Raw genomic sequence first — 18,669 nt, 5'->3', positions numbered from 1 at the left:
AACAGGAAGAGTGGAAAGCAATTGATCTGGTCTTGTATTGGTATAAAATTGGGCAATCTAACAGGATTAGAGGCTCTCAGGTTTCCACTTTTATGCCTGAATATGTGGGAGAGCAAGCTGGACAGGTGTTATCTGTCAAAATAATCCCAACTCTGACAAAATAATGGGGCTGCACTTATTTTCCTCAGGGAAAGGTTTAAGGAAATACACTTTTACTGCTTTTGTTCCATGCCTGGTTATATTCCATATATTGTATCAATATTATTTCATTCTTATTATGCTTATTCCAGGCCGAAGTCAAAGTTTTTGGTTGTTTCCTACCCTGGCCAAATATTCTCCACACCATGATATTGTGGAGTCTTCTTGCACCAAAGTAGAAATGTAATGAACGTGGCAGTTCCTTCTGAGCTCCATTGAAATGAATGGGGCTTGTGTGGGAGCAGGTTTGTGTGTCATTGTTCCTTTGGGAAGGCAAAAGAGACCTGCTTTTGAGAAGACCGCAACCCAGCTGCACACCACAACCTTTCTGTTCTTCAAGGCCTTATAAAAGCCCTATAATTATATCTACCCCAATTCTTTCAGAGGTGTGAATAAGGTGAAGGGAAATTTCTCTTCTGTAAAGCAACCCCTAGCTGTGCTCTTTAATGAGTATTTTCCCCTCTGCATTTTTCTGTCCACTTCCATCACCCTCACAGACTTTTCTTCCTGGAAGAGCATGCTATATTTCAAGTGAGCTGATTCTTGGGTTTAGTGTTGGTTATTTTGGACAGGTTTTATATTAGCCTTGTTACTCAGGACAACCAGGCCAATGGCACATAGTCTCTAGCTTGGATGAAGCTGTCACTCAGTCTCAGCTGGTGTTATACAAAAGGAGGTTTTTTTTTCTTCTCCAGGGATGGTCAGAGAAGAGGAAGGAAGTCATAAAAGGCAAATCCCTCCACCACAAGATTTCAGAGTATGGAAGAGATGAAGCTGAAAGTTGAGGATTATTGTTGACTTGCGGAACACTTCTAGGCCAGGGCAGAAAGGAGTGAGGTTGCTGGAGAGTAGCAGGTGGCATTACTATCATATGCTGCCAGAGAAGTCTTATTCTCTTCTCTTTAGAATATATATTTTTCTTGAAGATTTGTTGATTTGCTCTATAGGTTACCTTTCAATGGTTCTCAGTTTTGTGTATCAACTCCCACAGTTCTTGGGCATGCTATCCAGGCAGCTGTTGCCATCCTTTGGGCTTTCACAAGCACATCTCTCCAGTTATCCCAAATCCCAAGTGGTGATGGGAGGTGATCCCTTAACAGTAATTGGTATGATGGGTATCCCTGATTAGAATTCTCAGTTTTCAGAGACTAGGTTGTCTGCTACCCTTGCAAAATATATACATAGGAAAAAAATGGGAAAACACCTTTCACTGACAATAATTTTAATAAGTGGAAGACTGCTCTGGAGAACAAATAAAGAAGAGAGAGAGAGGATTTTGCATGCAATGCTCATCTAAATATCACATTATAGTGATGTGTGAACGGGATGAACAGAAGCAGAGGTCAGATGCTGCATAACAAGGGATATGAGCTGGGAACTTTTTAAAACAAGTCTGCACTTAGAGAAAGTCCAATTTAGGAGTTGTGTAACAAGGGGAATTTGTCAGGCACTGCACATTCTCTGTGGAAGACCTGATCAGCACTGATCCCTTAGACTCCACCCGAGACTCCACCCACATTAGGTGTCCAGAAATGTATACATAAGTACGTACATCTTGTATAAAAACAGTCTGTCCTAGCAGAATTACTTGACCCCAACAAGAAAAAAATTCTGGATACACCCACTGCAAGGATCATCACTACTAGTCACTTTTCTCTTATGAAAACTCTTTTGTGTGTTCGTGTACAGAAAACCAGTACCTCTTTGATGAATTTTTATACCATTGCTTTATACTAATTACCCCTGCATTGTTCTGGATGCTGTCCATTTTAGGAACTGTTGCATTTGTTGATATTCTCTGTGCTCAGGGTTGTTGTTTTCCTTTGCTTATTAAAGAAAGTTTGATGTAAGAACAAAGTTTTGCCACACTTTCACGTTCTTCCCCATCCTCCTCCTCCTCCTCCTTAGTGATTGTCATTGACCTTTCTGCCTTTGAAAAATTGTTGAGCTGATTTTGTGTCAGGAAAAAAAAATCTAGCAACCAGAGTATGTTCCATACTACTCTACACTTGGAAATATTGATCATGAGGTGTTTGTGCTGTGGCAAATTTTCCATGCAGTGATGTAATTGTTCTATCAGCTAACATCTGGGTCAGTTGAATTAAATCAGAGTAGGCATGTTATTAGATGACGTGTAGGATGCATATCTGTTTGTCATTGCATGGTATCAGCGAAAGATCCATGCCACCCAAGAGCAGTTTGGTTGGTACTTTTTGATGCTGTGTTATCTTTAGTATATACATGTTGTAATATATTATCTAGTATCTAGTGTTTATCTGATAACACACCTATGGAAAACAAATGGCTCTGTTGTGTTACATTGATGTCTGAATTTCAATAATTCTAGGAAGTGTGTTCTCAGATATAATAGCCAATGTCATTAGGAAAACTACTTTCTTTGAATAGTGCAACAGTTGCCAACCCTGGAACTGTTTTCGGAAATGCAAGGCTGCAATCCTAAGCACATTTACAAGGAAGTAAGCTGTGTTGAAAATAGGAGAACTTACTTCCAAGTAACCAAAAATAGGACTGCTGCAAGGGTACAATCCTTCTATGCATGCAGACCTAGAGTTAGGCCCAGTGAACACGTTAGGAATAGCTTCTGAGTAAATCACCCATGGGATTGGGTTGCTGCAATCCTAAACACACTTAATAGAGAGTAAGTGCCATTGAACATAGTGAGACTTAATTCTGCTAACAAATACATAAAATTGTGCTGTATGTTGCACAAAAGACCAAAATAACAGGATAGTTTTGTGAGCAGCTTTTTTCTTGAATATTCCTACGAATTGCAAATGGATAACCAAAGGAAATTCCTGTCCAAATGCCTATCCCTGGCGTGTATTCATAATACTTGGCCACTATCCAGGCCTGAACTTGAGGCAAACTTTAAAGTTCTTGTGTTAAATAATAATAATAATAATAATAATAATAATAATAATAATAATAATAATAAAATAAAAATAAAAAAAACATTTATTTATTACCTGCCTCTCCCTCTGGATCGAGGCAGGAAACAACACCAAACACAATACATAAAATTAGTTAAAAGAGCATATAAAACCAATACAATATTAAAATAACAATCATTGCATTTTAAATTCTTACGTTTAAAATTTATCTGGGTAGGCCTGCTGGAAGAGACTACGGCTAACTTAAACTCAGAGAGAGCTTTAAGCTGATGAATCTCCTCCCGCAGGCCATTCCAAAGTCTGGGGGCGGCAGAAGAAAAGGTCTTCTGGGTAACAGTTGCCAGCCTAGTTGTGGCTGACTGGAGTAAACCCTTCCCAGAAGTCCTGAGTGTGCAGGACAGGGTGGTGGGGGTGGGGGAATACAGAACTTGTTTTAGCAGCTGAAAAGGTGGCTTTCAACGTCATTGTGCTCCTCAAAGTCTTTGTGCAGAAGAAAAATAGGAATCAAAAAGCCCTAAATTGAGTGCAGTGTAGATACATGAAAATGTTTGCAGTCATTTGAAAATGGTGATGCAAATCAAACTTATGGGTAGCAGAGCTTGGAGCACATTAAGATGACCTGAAACTATGCACCAGGCAGCTCCATGCAGTAAGAATGCCTGAATATGGCAACTATCTGCATGTTTGCACAAAAACGGAGAATCATCTGACAATGAACTCCTAAGAAACCCACATTTCAGGGGAAAACATCCCTGAAATTGACCTTACCAGGAATGGTGCTAGAGAATGATATTGGAATAATAACACCTTTAACTGAATAGAGGGAACAGTAGGTGCAAGGAGATGCCCATGTAAGGGTGTTAACTATAGCAATACCCAAAGCTGCAAGGTTTGTTTATGCATTACAAAAGTCTGGATTTTTGGGGGTCACATTTTCATACAAATGTGACCTCTACACAAAATACATTTATTTGTACTAATGTAGTTACGATTTGCTGTATAAATTGAGGCAGATGCTGGAACAAAATGTCTTTCCAGTGTATATTTTAAAATGTATCACAGCTGATACTTTTGAGTTTGTGGAATTATTACATTATGAACAGACTTCTTTTACCAAATGGTTGTGCAGCATATGTAATGTTCAGCCTTTGAAATCTTCCAAATACCCACTCATTAGGGAGAAGGAATCTTCTATCAATAATTTCCAGACCTTCATAAATTCTGAATCTCTTATATTCTTGACACCTGTTTGGAATAAAACTGCTGATGGTTTTTACAAAAGTGGCTCGATTTTATGGTATTACTTTGAGTATGAGAGCCCACAAGTGTATTGCTTTGGATATAGCTGGAAATGTAATTGTTAATATGTTAATTTTTAACATCTTACTATATTCCAGTTAAAACAGGAATACATTACACACACAACAAAGTGGGATCTGCCCCCTTGTTTCAAAAATGTAAGTTCCAAAGACCTGAGCGACAAGTTCTATGCACCCTTGTGTACTTTGGGCTTATATATCAAGGAACAGACCTCTCTACAGCATGGCAAATCACTTTTGAAACTGCAAGATGTTGTGAAATGGCAGTATGATCTTCTGTTCAAAGAAAAAAATAAAATGTTCTGTGGGGGTACACACAGAGTTCTTGACTATGCCTGAAGTACTTGACCAGGATCCAGAGGAGTTATAGTAAGAAATTGGTCTTGTAAATTTAATAAACACAGTTTTTGAGCAATTTTGAGTATACCCCATAGTTACAGATGTATAAAAGCTCCAACCACTGGAAACAATAAAACTGCCAAATTCTAACATTTTAACTGCTGCATAAAAATGAGATTTGCTTTTATGTGTGTTTAGGATTATTTATATGCCACCATTTTGTGAGTATGATAGTGTCATTTTACAGCGTGATATGCTGGTAAGGAACTCACCTCAATTCAGAAAGTTAAAAAAGCACACTTTAATCTACAATTGATAGAATGATGAAATCAGCATAAGAACATTTCATCCTTTATTTGATACTAGCTGTACCCTGCCACGCGTTGCTGTGGCTCAGTCTGGTTAAATTGAAAAGAAAGAAAAGACAAAGCGGATGTTTCTAATATGTTTAATTTCACAATGCTTGTGGATATACAATATTTTTAGTTGTTCCATTGTCTGTGTAGATATAGAGATTGTCTGGTTTGCCGACTCTAGAACACGCAACATATAATTGTCCATGTGAGAAGCAATGCGTGTCTAGATCTAAACCGCATAATTCTAAAGATCGGCCCTGAGCTTTGTTGATGGTGACTGCAAACGCCAATCGAATTGGGAATTGCAATCTCTTAAATTGAAATGGCATATCTGTTGGAATCATAGGAATGCGAGGAATGAGGACATCTTCACCTTTGAAAGGTCCTGTCAAGATTGATCTCCGACTATAACAATTGCCACTTCGTCTATAGTTGGAGCATTGAATCTTCGCACATGTTCTCCAGCAGGCGTTTTGTCAGCATGAATAACAATCTTGTGTGTATCAGATGGCATCATGTCAATTGCTGTTTTGAACAAATGTACTAAATGTTTTTTTTCGTGAAGTAGCTGTTGCAGTTTTGAAACGACGGACCTTTTTATGCCGGTATAAATTCCGCAGCGTGCATTCAATTCATCATTGCCATCACCAATGAAATACATTTGTAGGAATTTATGTTGACTATCTTGAAACAGAAGGAAGGAGCCGGCTTTATGATAAATTTGTCCTTTGACTTTGAAAGTTGGCATAAATGGAGTTGTGATGATTTCTGCGCCGAATGACGTCATTTGGAAACATGAGTTGTATTTCCTGATGTTAGATAGGAAATGCTTTGATTCTGTGGTATATCCGGCAAGCAAAGTTTGTAATGGCTCTGGTGGTTCTCCAAGTTGAGGCAGTTTAATTTTTCCAGCAGCGCAACACATTCCTTTTGTTTCTCCATTAAATTTAAGAGCCCTGCAATAAGGACACACTTCAGTCATAGTGCCAATGAGAACATGCCGCCTCAAACTATAATCATCAGCTGGGTTGTACCGGAATGCAAGGCGATTGTAATCGTGTGATTGTTTACTACGGAGTCGTGTTTGACGCTGATGTGCTGTTTCTCGTTGACGTCTTTCAGCCACTCTCAGCCTGTCGCGTTCATTCTGTTGAGAACAAAGCAGATCTGAAGCTGTAGAACGCGATTGCCGTGCTCGCAATCGTGCATCCTCAAGTCTGGCTGAACGTTGCTTGCCTGGTTCCTTGGCACGTATTTGAGGCATTCTTTTTCTTTTTTTCTCGTTTGCTGATGCCCGTTCTTCCTCAGTCTGATTTGCAATTTCTCGTCGCAGTGCTTCCGCTCTGCGAGTACGACGACCTAAGTGTGATCTTCTGTGAGGCATTATTTGGATGAAGTAAAGCAAATTGTTTGGTTTTTAAAAAAGGATGTTTTTACGGTGAGGAGGTTAGTGGAAACTCCTGGCAGTTACCTTTCTTCAGAACGTGTAACTGTCACAGGTGTGACATCTATATTCACTCAGCCAATTGTGAGAGAACATGCAAATAAGAGAGAAGGCAGAGGCAGTAGATTGGCCTACTGGTTGGCGATGTCACAATGATCAGCAGGACTGGTTTTGAGGAGGCCTATTTCTTCGATTTTAAGACAAACTTTTGTCCCCATATAGAACATAGTTACATAACAACGCTCGCGTATTCGAATGCAACGTTGTGTCAAAATTTCAAAGCAGTCGGTGAAGAACTTTCGGAGATATAACGTCTGTTTCGAACGGACGTTTACATTTTTATTTATATAGATTACCATGAAATATTTGTATTAAAGTGGCAAAGTTTGTTATTTTCCTTTTTGGACTCATATTTGGTATCCAATAGAAGAATCTTTATGGATAAGTTATTTGTTTCCCAATACCATGCTGGTTTAAAAGAACAAAATCTATTCAGTATTATTGAAGTTAAAGGGTGCTTCCAGACATAGCGTGCTTCCAGACTAGCACTAGCAATTTTTTTAAAAAAAGTGCAATTATCCCATCTTTTCCTTTTTAATAAAATTTCTATGGAAAGAAAAAATATGAGAAAGGGTTGGGAAAACACCGGATGCCTCCCTCTCCTGTAAAATTCCATGAATGAGGCAGCACCCATAGGAAGCTTTGTCAGGTTTGGTTGAACACCATAAGGGCTGGTAATTTGTAATGTAAGGTGAATTTTTAAGCACCTTAGCATTAATCATATTACAGGCATCCACCAAATAGAAAACACATCTGCTATGTGAATGTGAACTGGCCCTAAGAGAAGCCACTGTGCCAGCCAGCCCTCCCCAACCTTCCAAATGGATTGGACTTCAGCTTCCCCTCATTCCAAGCTAGTGTGGCCAGCTGGTTGGGGATTATGGGAGTTGCAGTCTTACACATGTAGAAAATATCAGGTTGGGAAGGCAACTACTTATCATCTACTTTGAACTTTGACAGCCGCAGTCAGAACGTTAAGGCATAAGGGTGCTTGGTTTCACACACCAAAGCTGCTCCATCTCTTGTGTGATCTGTCCCATTTTGCTTATATCTTCCATGCAAGGTGAAGGTCATAGCACAAGGCTATGCAAGGGTATTGGGCTTATGTGAGGTGAGTGAGCAGATCAGGAGTGCATAAAGTGTGTTCTTAAGCTCGAGGGGAGAGGGGAGGCGAGAAGCCCTTTATGGAAGCACCCTAAAGCTGGCATGCCAACTAGCTTTTTGGAAGTAAGTGCAGTTTAACGCACATCCACCATGTTGTTTTAATACCTTCATTAGGCCAACCAAATGATCACCCTGCCCCCAGAATTGTGCAAGTTTTAGAGATCCCTAGGTCTTGTCTTCAGGCAAGATGTTAAAAGGGGTGGGGGGAGGATAACTAGATGGTATAATCATATGGACTTTGGAGTTTTTTTTCTTTCTTAGGGACAACACGCCTACTTCTGTTTTAAATCCATCATGTATTGAGACTTGCTTCTGCCTGAATAGTAGCTTGAGAGGGCTGTAACACACTGACGCAGCTAGAGGATGGACCGACCTCCAGCGATATTGCAGCTCCCAGGCATTCTGTGAGTCGCCATGAATATTATTTTCCTTTGTTTTTCAACCCAGGAACACATCACTCACTCCCTTTCCCCAGTGTCTTTCAGCTATCTCCATGCATTCATCGTGGGAGGGATTCGGGATGCTTCTTGTTCGAGCCTGAGTTACTTACACACACACACACACACACACACAATAAATAACCGTAGGGCGGGGACTTGAATTTGAATTTAAACGGTAGCGTTTTGTTTTGAAGCAGACGGCACCTGATGGCAAAGCACACCTCTCCCCGCCTTGGCAGGGATGTGCTTTCAAGTGACAGCGGCGGCCCGCTCGCATTGTGACGACACAAACGCCTCTGCTTCCTCCGTGGTTTCAGCGCTGCAGCCCCCCGCGCCCCTCCCCAGTCATCCCCCTCCCCGCTACGTATGCCAGGCAGGCAGCTGCCAATTTTCAAACAATGCGTGCGCGGCGGGCTCCACCCCGGCTGGGCGGGGAGAAGGGCTGGGCTCCGAGCCCTCGGCCAGCCCTTTGGAGGCGGCCCCGGCCGCGGGGAGCTCGGGGCGCTGTTGCTGATTGCCAGGGCTGCTTCAGTGCTGGTCCGGGTTGTGCGCAGGGGAAACGCTGAGCCGAGCCGAGCCGAGCCGAGCCCGGGCGGCAGGAGCTGGCGGCCCCCTTCTTGGCTGTGCCTGTCAATGGCCCTGATTCGGGGCGCTGCGCAGCTCCGCGCTCGGAGAGCCTCGTGCCTCGAATCTCTCTGCGCGGCGTGAGGGAGAAAGGGGAGTGATGGGCAACACGGTGCACAAGACCTTGGCAGGTAAGCGGGCGGCACGAGGGCTGGTGGTCCAAAGGCGGCCCCTTCCCCCAGCCCCAGTCCCTGCCGAGGTCGTGCAGGACCCGGGTGCCAGCTTCCCTCGCGTGTCTCAGGAGGAGGAGCCCTTTTCCCTAAGCCGCTAGACAAGCACGGCGGTCTCGTCTCGTCTTCGCTCGGGGACTAATGCGGAGCTGTGTAGCGTGCGTGTATGCATGTGTGTGTGTTGTTGAAGGAATTGCCGCACCTCCTTGGAAGCACTTGGCTCTGTGTGTCCCAACAAATGGCTCTTGAATTGTTTTTTAGTCTTATTGTCCAGGGTGCTTTACAGTTCTCTTGCTGCTGTAAAAAGCAATGTCATTTCTCTCTTTCTGTATCCCACCTCCCCACCCCCCACCTCTTGTGCTCTGCACGTGCTGCTTTCTGTCACTCGCTGTTTCGCCTACCCAGGACCGGTCCACCCTGCGCTCTGATTGTGACAAGCTGTCAGATCTGGATGGCATGACTGAATATGTAGGATTAGGTTACGGAACATTTGTGACTTTCCTGAAGAGAACTTGTTAATATCGGTTTCCTCCCCGCTCTGCCATTTCAGGCTTGTTAAAAGAAAGGTCTGTTTCAGTTTTTCCCTTACAAAATTGCAATCTTCAGAGCTGGGAATTGAGCTAATGTTTGTGATTCTAGGGCAGATCCTGGAGTCTTCCTAGTTTTTCCTGCACTGGTTGAGTGTTCCCAGTGACCCTTGTAACTCAATCTATTGCATACTTAGGATTTACTCTCACGTGTGGTCCTATCCCCACATACAACCTTAGAAAGGGGGAGTGGTTATAGCACAGTAGTAGCAAACCTGTTTTGCATGCATAAGCACCCGGGTTCTCCCGCAGCATTTGTAATTAAAAGCTTGCAGGGCAGAGGAAGACTCCTGCTTGAGATTTTAAAGAGCTACTGCCGGTCAAAGCACACCATGCTGACTGATGGGCCAGTGGTCTGACTCCAATATAAGGCAATTTCATTTGCTCATAGGGAAGAAAATGTGTTTAAATACATTTTGACATGAAGGAAACCATCAAAGCCTGATTTGATAAGAATTAAATATCTGTATCCTCTCAATGTATCCCACTTGATACAGTCTTGTGTGTAAAGAGTGTTAAACAGGGCGTGCATTTCAAAAGCTGTGATCCTCAGTGCACTTACTTGGAAGTAAGCTCCAGTGGAACTCAATGGGACTTCTTTCTAAATATGTTTGGAAGTGGGTGGGAAAGAGCTTTAAACAGGAGAATGAGGCATGTACAGGGAGAAAGCGTCAATGCCTTTTTAATGAGCATGGTTGGCAGATTAAACGTGTGAGAGGGACAGATGCTGGAACTGTTGGCTTTTGTTTGGTAGCCAAGTGGCATACTGGCGGCAGAAATGGTCAATTTTAGAGACAGACGGTTTTCTTGGGCAGGATTGTTTTGTTCCTTTTTTAACCCTTGTTTCTGTAGAGTAGAAAGAACATGCTTTTAAAAGCGCCTACTCCCCACCCCACCCCCCAATCAAAATAAAAAAGAATGAACTTTAGCAGCAGCTGGGATGTGTCTTGATCCCCTGCAAATGCAACAAAAGAAGGCGAAAGTAGTGTTTCTGGCTGAAAAAAGCCATTTATGCAACTGAATTGGAGAGACACTGCCCCTCATTGTGAAATGTGAGTGTGTGAGAGAGAGACAGAGTATTGGCCTTTATTTTTCTTTTTTAAGAATTTGTATGTAGTTTCTGCTTAGCAACTAAATAATAATAATTTACAAGCACATCTGAAATCTGTTCGGTTTGATTTAAAATAAAGGCTTCTGCCTGCCTCCCCCATCACCACCTCACCAGTATTGTTCTGATATAACGGAAACCAAATCCTCTTTATTTGCTTACAAGTTTGTAATTGAGACTGCTCTGTTCATCCCTGTCAATGAGCCAGTGGGCAGTTGGTTGATGAAGAATTAACAGTATTGAATTACTGCTTTAAGCTCCTGTGAACTTGTGTCTTCAGCTGCCTTTCCCTCCACCCTCACCCTTTCTCTCTCACTCCCTTGCTTCTCCTTCCAGTAATCTTATATGTCACATTTAATATACTTGGCTATGTTACTGAACATACAGGCACACTCCTAAGCTGTGGTTGTCCTACAACTCCTTTGCTGCATAAGGGGGCATAAGAGCCCAAGCCTGAACTTTTCTGGGTGAAGTTGGCAAACTTTTTAATTTGGGCTGGCTTTTGGTAGCTGAATTTAAGCAATGTTGTTGCCATGTTTTATTTAGCTTGATTTTCATAGACATTCTTGAAAATTAATTCTTCCTTATTCTTTGGGTTGGGGTTAGACATCCAAAATAAATTACTTCAGGTGCAATCCTATGCATGTTTAGACAGAAAAAAAGCCCTACATTGGTTGTAGGACCTTCTTTTTTGTTTAAGGATGCAATCTTATGCATGTTTAATTTATCAGTCAAGCATTTGCTTCCACAAAGAGGATATTAACAGAAGTAATTCATCCATATACTAGCTGTGCCACTGAAAGATGTTTTAGACCTCTGAAATTAACTCCTAGTCTTAAGATGCATGGACAATAGGGCAAGAAGAAGATAAGCTTTAGTCTGACAACTTCACCTGTTGCTGCAGCTGTGTCATTACGTTATATGCATTACTGACAGATGTACAACTTGGGCTAGTCGCTACCTCTCCATGCAACCTACCTCACAGGGTTGTCATGGATAGAATGGGTAGGGAGAAAACAATTCATGCCACCTTGAACTTCTTGGAAGAAAGGTGAGATACAATTATATATTTAAAATCATACATGCAAAGCAATGCATTCATAGGCCTGATGACAACTTTAAGCCCATTAGCTATACGAGTCACAGACAAACCCAGTTCTAAGCACAGTTAAGCATATCCATTGAAAACATAGGATCTGCAAGAAACTCTGCGTAGGGTTAAGCTGAAAATGTTATTGACATAAGGAGGGAGAAATATGATATTCATTAAATTTCAGAAGCACGGAAGAGTGGTGGGCAGGGTAGGGTGGAAGAATAAAGCTCCACATCCTCCATCTGATGTGTAAAGAAATGAGCTCTTTTATGCCACGCACAAAGGTTAAGAGGTTATTAAGGCTACTTCTGTCATTTTGCTAGGCTTAGCTGCTTATCTTTAGCAAGCCAACTTTTGAGTGGAGCAACCTACACAAGCATTAATGTTAATAGCTAGGAGTTTAACATCCTTGACTCATAAAGGATCTGTGCTCTTATCTAGCACAGAGCCTTCTCACACTCCCACGCTTTACAACATATAGTTGGAACTGAACAGAGTCGCTTTTGCAATTATAAAAAATCCATTGCTTGTACACAGTGGTATGAATTTGGATTCCATTCTAAATTTGATTGCGTGACTGTAAGGTACACAACAAAGAACACATTTCTTCCTTGCAAATATCCACTTATTTGATATGCCCTTTTGTTTATTCACTGAATCTAAGATTGTAGATTAATAATGAGCAGGAAGTTAAAGATAATTGTTTTTATTTAGACATGAACAGTTCTTAGTGGTAAACATCCATTTCTCTCACTTTGTTGTGGGAAAGCTATGCAATTTATTAAATATGTCATTTTGTCATAGGCTTTTAAACATTATTTTTTTTCATCATTGAATCTTGATCACACTTGAAATTTTAGCGTGCTGGGACTATTGCTAGAAATGTTCAGGTGGGGGTTAAATTATGTGTGTTCTAACTAGGAGTAACTGATGAAGAAGAGAACACATTACTTTATAAAAGACGTAAAATAGGAAAAGACCAGTTTATTTTATTTATATTAAAATTAATACATTTTTTAAGGTGTAGAGCTTAAAATGCAAATATATGGAATATTTTATTTATTTATTGCATTTTTATACCACTCGATAGCTGAAGCTCCCTGGGCGGTTCACAAAAATTAAAACCATTCAAAGTATAAAACCAACAGTATAAAAACATGATATAAAATACAATTTAAAAGCACAACCAGGATAAAATCAGCAGCAGTGCAGAAATACAAACTTAAAATACAAATTTAAAACAGCGAAGTTAAAACTAAATTTATAGACTGCTAAAATGCTGAGAGAATAAAAACTTCACCTGGCATCTGAAAGAATATAGCGTAGGTGCCAGGCGAACCTCCTTAGGGAGCTCATTCCACAGCCGGGGTGCCACAACAGAGAAATACGTTATTTGCATCCCACATTATCTGGATATGCAGGATTATGCCTGTAATTTGTTGCACAGGTGATGCTCCTCCTTATGAAATGGTCATTCTTGACATTTTTCCACAACAGTTGATGGAGAACTAAAAATTCTTCTGTGCATATTTAAATTCTTGGGTCAATTCCCATTTGAAAATGCCATGGGTGTTTAGAATTATTGTGTGACTGCCCTAGAATCCTTGGGAGTCTTTCAGCTCTTTCTTTGCAGAAACCTGAAGAACTCCTCCTGTGAATTGTGACAGCAGGTGCTCTTTCTTGTCCAAATATATAAATAAAATTTTCTTGCGCTGTCAGTTTGTAAAAAGCTAGGACAAGCCAGCCTAATATTAAACCAGAACTTAAGCAAAAATTGTGTTCTATGCATCAAACTCATTGCTGGATTTATTTCTTTTTGTTTTCTTGAATTCAGCATTGGAAGGTTTTTGAAGTTAGAGGGGATAGTTTGATTTTGATCCCATGCAGAGAAAATCCAGACAGACCATTCTCGGTTACATCATGGAAAAAGCCGAAAAATCAGCATGCCTCTGTATTTCTTAGATAATGTAGCTTTTAATGGGAAATACTGGGAGGAACTGAAAGTTCTGAAGTACTCTTCCTATTGTTTTTTAAAGATATTTACGGTGCAATCTTATGCATGTTTAGACAGAAAAAGTCCTACAAGTTCCAATGAGAGAATTAAGTGGCAGCTAAAGTCACCCTTGGAATTCCCTCACATTTTCCTGGGTTCTATCTTGAGCCAGTGGAGGCATCACAATAAACCATGGTTTATCATGTTGACGATAGGCCAAAGCGGGTCTCAGGCTCATGCACGCCCCCCATTTCTGGAAAGGCTATGAGAAAGATATTGGAAATTTTCAATTTTGCACTAATTGCAGTTATTCTGGTTGCTGTGACAGTAGAGGAGATGGGAGGGAGAGCATGTAAGACCAAGGCCCATTGCATCTCACTCCTGTTGCAATAATAAATCATGGTTTATCATGTTGTCCAAGCAAACTCATTGTTATCCTTTCAGCTCCCGGAAAAACTTTTTAAAAATTCTTCCATTTCTTTTAAATCTTTTGTTTCAATGCTGCTCGATTTTGCTGTTTTATCATTGTTTTTGATGTATTGTTTTACAATTATAAGTTTTTATTACTATATTTATAGTTAATCCCTCTGAGAACATTACTGTTGATGGTGCGGTGTACATATTTATAAAATATAAAGTTTATACATGATATATATCAGATCTGTAAAATCTAGAAAGTGTCTAGGAATGGAAATCCTTCCTGTAGATCTGCCATTCTATCAAGTGGGGCTAGCATCTTGTTCTTTCAGAGGAGGGGGGATTATGGAGAGTATACTGGGAACACGCTATCAGTATATCAATGCCCCAGACTTCATTTGGTTTAATAATGATTCCCTTTCACCAAGGAAGGCTGGGAATTGTTATGCCACATGTTTGGGCTCAGCTGTTACACTAGTAGCTTCCAGTCATTTCCAAGGCTACAGGCTTCAGTCGCTTGGTCTCCTAATTCCTGCAGCTGATAAACTAGGTTTGCAACATTTCAGTGAATGGGTAAGACTTGTTCGGACTTGAAAATCTGGCTGAGAGTCAAAGTTGGTGTTCCTGGATTATAAGCAACATGCCAATGTATATTTTGTGACACTTCAGAGGCTTTATAGGTAACAATACCCCTTTCTGGTTTGAAGCTAATTTCCCCTTTTCTAAATTAGCTGATAGCTTGCTCTTAATTCACAGTGCATCTTGTCTCACTATGGTTTGGGACTCCCCTTTGACATTCATTTCACCTTTTCTTCCCCCTCCATCAATTATCCCTGTGGATATCTAATTATCACCTTTCACCTCTGCTCTGCCATTTTTATATGGTTCAGAACCAGACAACGTAATATTAACATGTGTGTAGGTGTGAAATGTTCCTTCAGAGAGATTACCACTGTACCAGCAACAAAAACATCCAGACACTTGTCTCAGTGATTAGTCTTTATAATAGCCATATTAGTCTATTTGCATAATGTATCTTGAGTACTGAAATTCTGTTTTGAAGACCTAAGACTTTTTCTATGTATTCAAAGTTCCAACAATTCCCGTTTTTTCTCCTCCTCCTCTTTTTGTTTGCAATAACCCCCAAACCAAATAAGGCTATACTGCATTATACTGAGGAGTATCAAATGGAATCTGTCCCTTCATTTCATAGCCATTATGCTATTTGCTCATATCTTTCCCCTGCCATCTATTCTTTCTGTTGCAAATCTTCATCCCAGCTACAATCTCTCCCTATCTCCACCCTTTACCCTTTGTAGTGTCTGTCCTGAGCTTGACTGCTCCGCTGTGCCTTGAATCTGTAGTAATCTTCTCCTTTCTCCTCATCCACATTTCTCATTTTCTGAGCTCTCCATTCAGACCAATTGCTCTTCTTCTCTCCTTTTTAGGAAACCTTCTAGTATGGTCTGGATTTCCAGAAGGAGCTGAAAGACTTGCCAGCTTGCCTGGGACAGACTTAAGAGAGACATTTTTGAAGAATCCCTAATCTGGACCGCCTTGAATTGGGAGGCCAGTAATATATAGACAAAGTGCACACATTTGTAGTGCCTTGTTCTGGATAGTTTGAAAGTCATGGGGAAGGAGGGAGGGAGAGAAGGCAGTGAGCAAATCTAGAGTATAAACGGTAGGCATGCAGGCATAATCTGAGCAGCTGGCCCAAACACAAATTGAAAAACATACCAGTTGGCCTCCCAGCTAATGTTTGGACCGAAGATTTTGTTTTACACTGACATGATCAGTGGTGTAAATACTAGAGAAGAGTGTTGCAAAGTAATGGACACAAGACCATATTTGCTTCTTTTGTTTGGATGAAATTGTGACTTCACTGAGAAAAACAGGGCTGGGGAGAGAGAGAGGATATACAGACTTCAATAGAATTCAGCTTTCAGCCTTTATGGTCAAAGCCTTGGGGCTTAAATGTTCACTGTATACTTTGAACAAATTACACACACACATTCAACAGTTGCAACTGATGGTGGTATGCAGCATGTATTTCTGTACTTTGATATGTGAACCCAAGTACAAAAGTGATGTGAGAAGCTGCTCTGACTTCACTGTAATCTTGAATAAATTGCTTTATTTCTAATGCAGTAGTCATAGCTTAAATAGACTCAGCTTGCATGTTTCATTGATAAGGGAAATTGATGTGATAACAAACCAGTACAACTGCTGCTTATTCCTAAGATGCATTCATGTAGCCCTTACCTTCACTATATGTAAATAGACTAGCTATGTATAAATTCAGAATTCATTCCCTGGGCACTGAGGAATCCAGACTTTGCTGCATGTACCAAGCTATCCAAGTAGTTCAAGTGTTGGTTTGATAATGTACTTCCAGGGCTGGTCAGTGAGATTGAGGCAGAAGGTTCAGATGGAGTTCCCCATTTCCCATCCCACTAATGCAGGGGTCCCCAGGTTGGTGGGCATATTTGGCATTTGAGAGACTGCTGTGGTCACTCTCATAAAATGGCAGCCATGGGGGTTTCCTATTCATAAAATGGCTGCCATAGTGGGCATGGCTGGTCACAAAACACTCATTTCCCAGAACGTAAACTGATGAGACTAAAACAGTGACTTGAAAAGTGACAAGAACTTAAAATACAAGGCAGAACTGGGGTCTGAGCACTAAAACACACAACTACTCTTTTGAATCCAAATAAAGATGGTGCTAGAGGGCAGCCCTTTGCTTTGCAACATACCAGCCTCCCAGATAATAATAATAATAATAATAATAATAATAATAATAATGATGCCACCTTCAGAAATAAAAATCATGAGAGCCTGAGAGACACCAAGGAAGGCATCTGTAGGCACACTGGTCCTCATGGGCACCATGTTGGAGGGCCCAACACTAATTAATGTATTTCCCAAGGTATTTCGCTGCAATGTTATGCTTTCTTGTGTGGCTCCTATTCATTTCACTAGGAAATTGCACTTGAAACCTTCATGATAAATTGTGCCCCATGAGTCAGATTTGTCTGCTCCCCATTCTACCACCCCCTAATAGTGCCCCAGATGTAATGCTTGAAATGACTGCTGTGTCTTGCCTCATATTAGGGTTGCCTCTGTGTACTTCCGAGAGCATAACTGAGTCAAAAGTTCTTTCTGTGCCACAGGCTTGCCAGTTTCAATTAATTTAGCTTTATTTCAGTTTTATCTCCTAACTGGTTGCACTCTCTCTCTCTCTCTCTCTCTCTCTCTCTCTCTCTCTCTCTCTCTCGTTACCTTATTTTTGGCTGTATTAAATCATTACAGGCCATTGGATTATTCATTCACATTGTTCTATTTCTGGAATGCCCATTGTAATGTTGATATCTGAGTGCTCAATTATACAGAAAATGTTAGGGTTCCAAAATCTTCTGTTTGAAAATGTGAAATTTAACGTGTGGCTGATAATGATGATTCATTTGCAAGATTACATAACATCCATGTTCATATTCTAAAAACCTTCCTGCAAATCAGTTCCACTCTGGCTCTAATCAAAGATGAAAATAAATATCTTGCTTTTGGGCAGCACCCGCGAATAAAACTAGTTCTGTGTAAGCGGGGCATTTTGCTGAGAGGAGCTGCAGCTCAGTAGTAGAGCACCTGCTTTGCATGCCGAAGGTCTCAGGTCCAATCCCTGGCATCTCCAGGTAGGGCTGGAAAAACTCCTGCCTGAAACCCTGGAGAGCTTCTGCCAGTCAGTGTCGACAATACTGAGCTAGATGGACTAGTGGTCGGACCCAGTATAAGGGAGTTTACCATGTTCCTATGTCATATAGTTGGCTTAAAGGGGAACTTCTATTCCATATTTCTCCTTGACCCAGTTATTTCAGCCTTCCCTAACCTGGTGCACTCCAGATGTGTTGGACTTCTACTCCAGCATGCATCTGAAGGCTGCTCTATTTAGTTTAGTTTTTCAGAGTGCAGTTTTATAACTAGAATAAGAGAATGGTGGCAAGCTGTGTGATGGGGATGAAAGATGTGGTCTCAAAAGAAAGCAGGAGTGTGTCTCATAGGAGAAGGAAGAGAGGACTACTAAAGGAACACTTGCCACAATTTGCCACCTTATAGTTTTAAAATGATTGAACCACCTTCTACTGTCTCTAAGGTATCATTAAAATAAGCCACTTTTATCCAATACTGACCCCTTCCCAACTGCTTTTTTTTTTAAAAAAAAACTTTTCAGAGGCTTTTGACCTGGAGTGACACACATTTCCTAGGGGAGCCAGATGCAGCAGGCTCCTTTAACCCTTCTGGTTTTATAGAAGAGGGGATTCCATCTGGGTCACACCTACTGGAATTCTCTCTTGCCAGCATGAAAGATTACAGGAGCTTGCCCTCCTTTGCATCGGGTTTCCCCAATGATGCATGTCACTTAGCATCACCATGAAGCTGATTGG

At 41.0% G+C, this 18,669-nt stretch overlaps 1 protein-coding gene across 1 annotated transcript in view; it reads left to right on the top strand.

The window, feature by feature from the left end:
* Nucleotides 1-8,878: 8,878 nt before the first annotated feature.
* Nucleotides 8,879-18,669, top strand: part of NEURL1B (neuralized E3 ubiquitin protein ligase 1B) — a 66,612-nt gene continuing 56,821 nt past the window's right edge. The window contains exon 1 of the mRNA XM_063120609.1: nt 8,879-8,987. Coding sequence (XP_062976679.1) covers nt 8,957-8,987 — 31 coding nt within the window. The 5' untranslated portion in view covers nt 8,879-8,956. The remainder of the gene's footprint in view (nt 8,988-18,669) is intronic.

This window comes from Elgaria multicarinata, chromosome 3 (assembly GCF_023053635.1).
Source record: "Elgaria multicarinata webbii isolate HBS135686 ecotype San Diego chromosome 3, rElgMul1.1.pri, whole genome shotgun sequence".
Lineage (NCBI taxonomy): Eukaryota > Metazoa > Chordata > Lepidosauria > Squamata > Anguidae > Elgaria > Elgaria multicarinata.
Note: the sequence above shows the minus strand (reverse complement) of the source record. Positions and strands in the feature narration are given on the sequence as shown.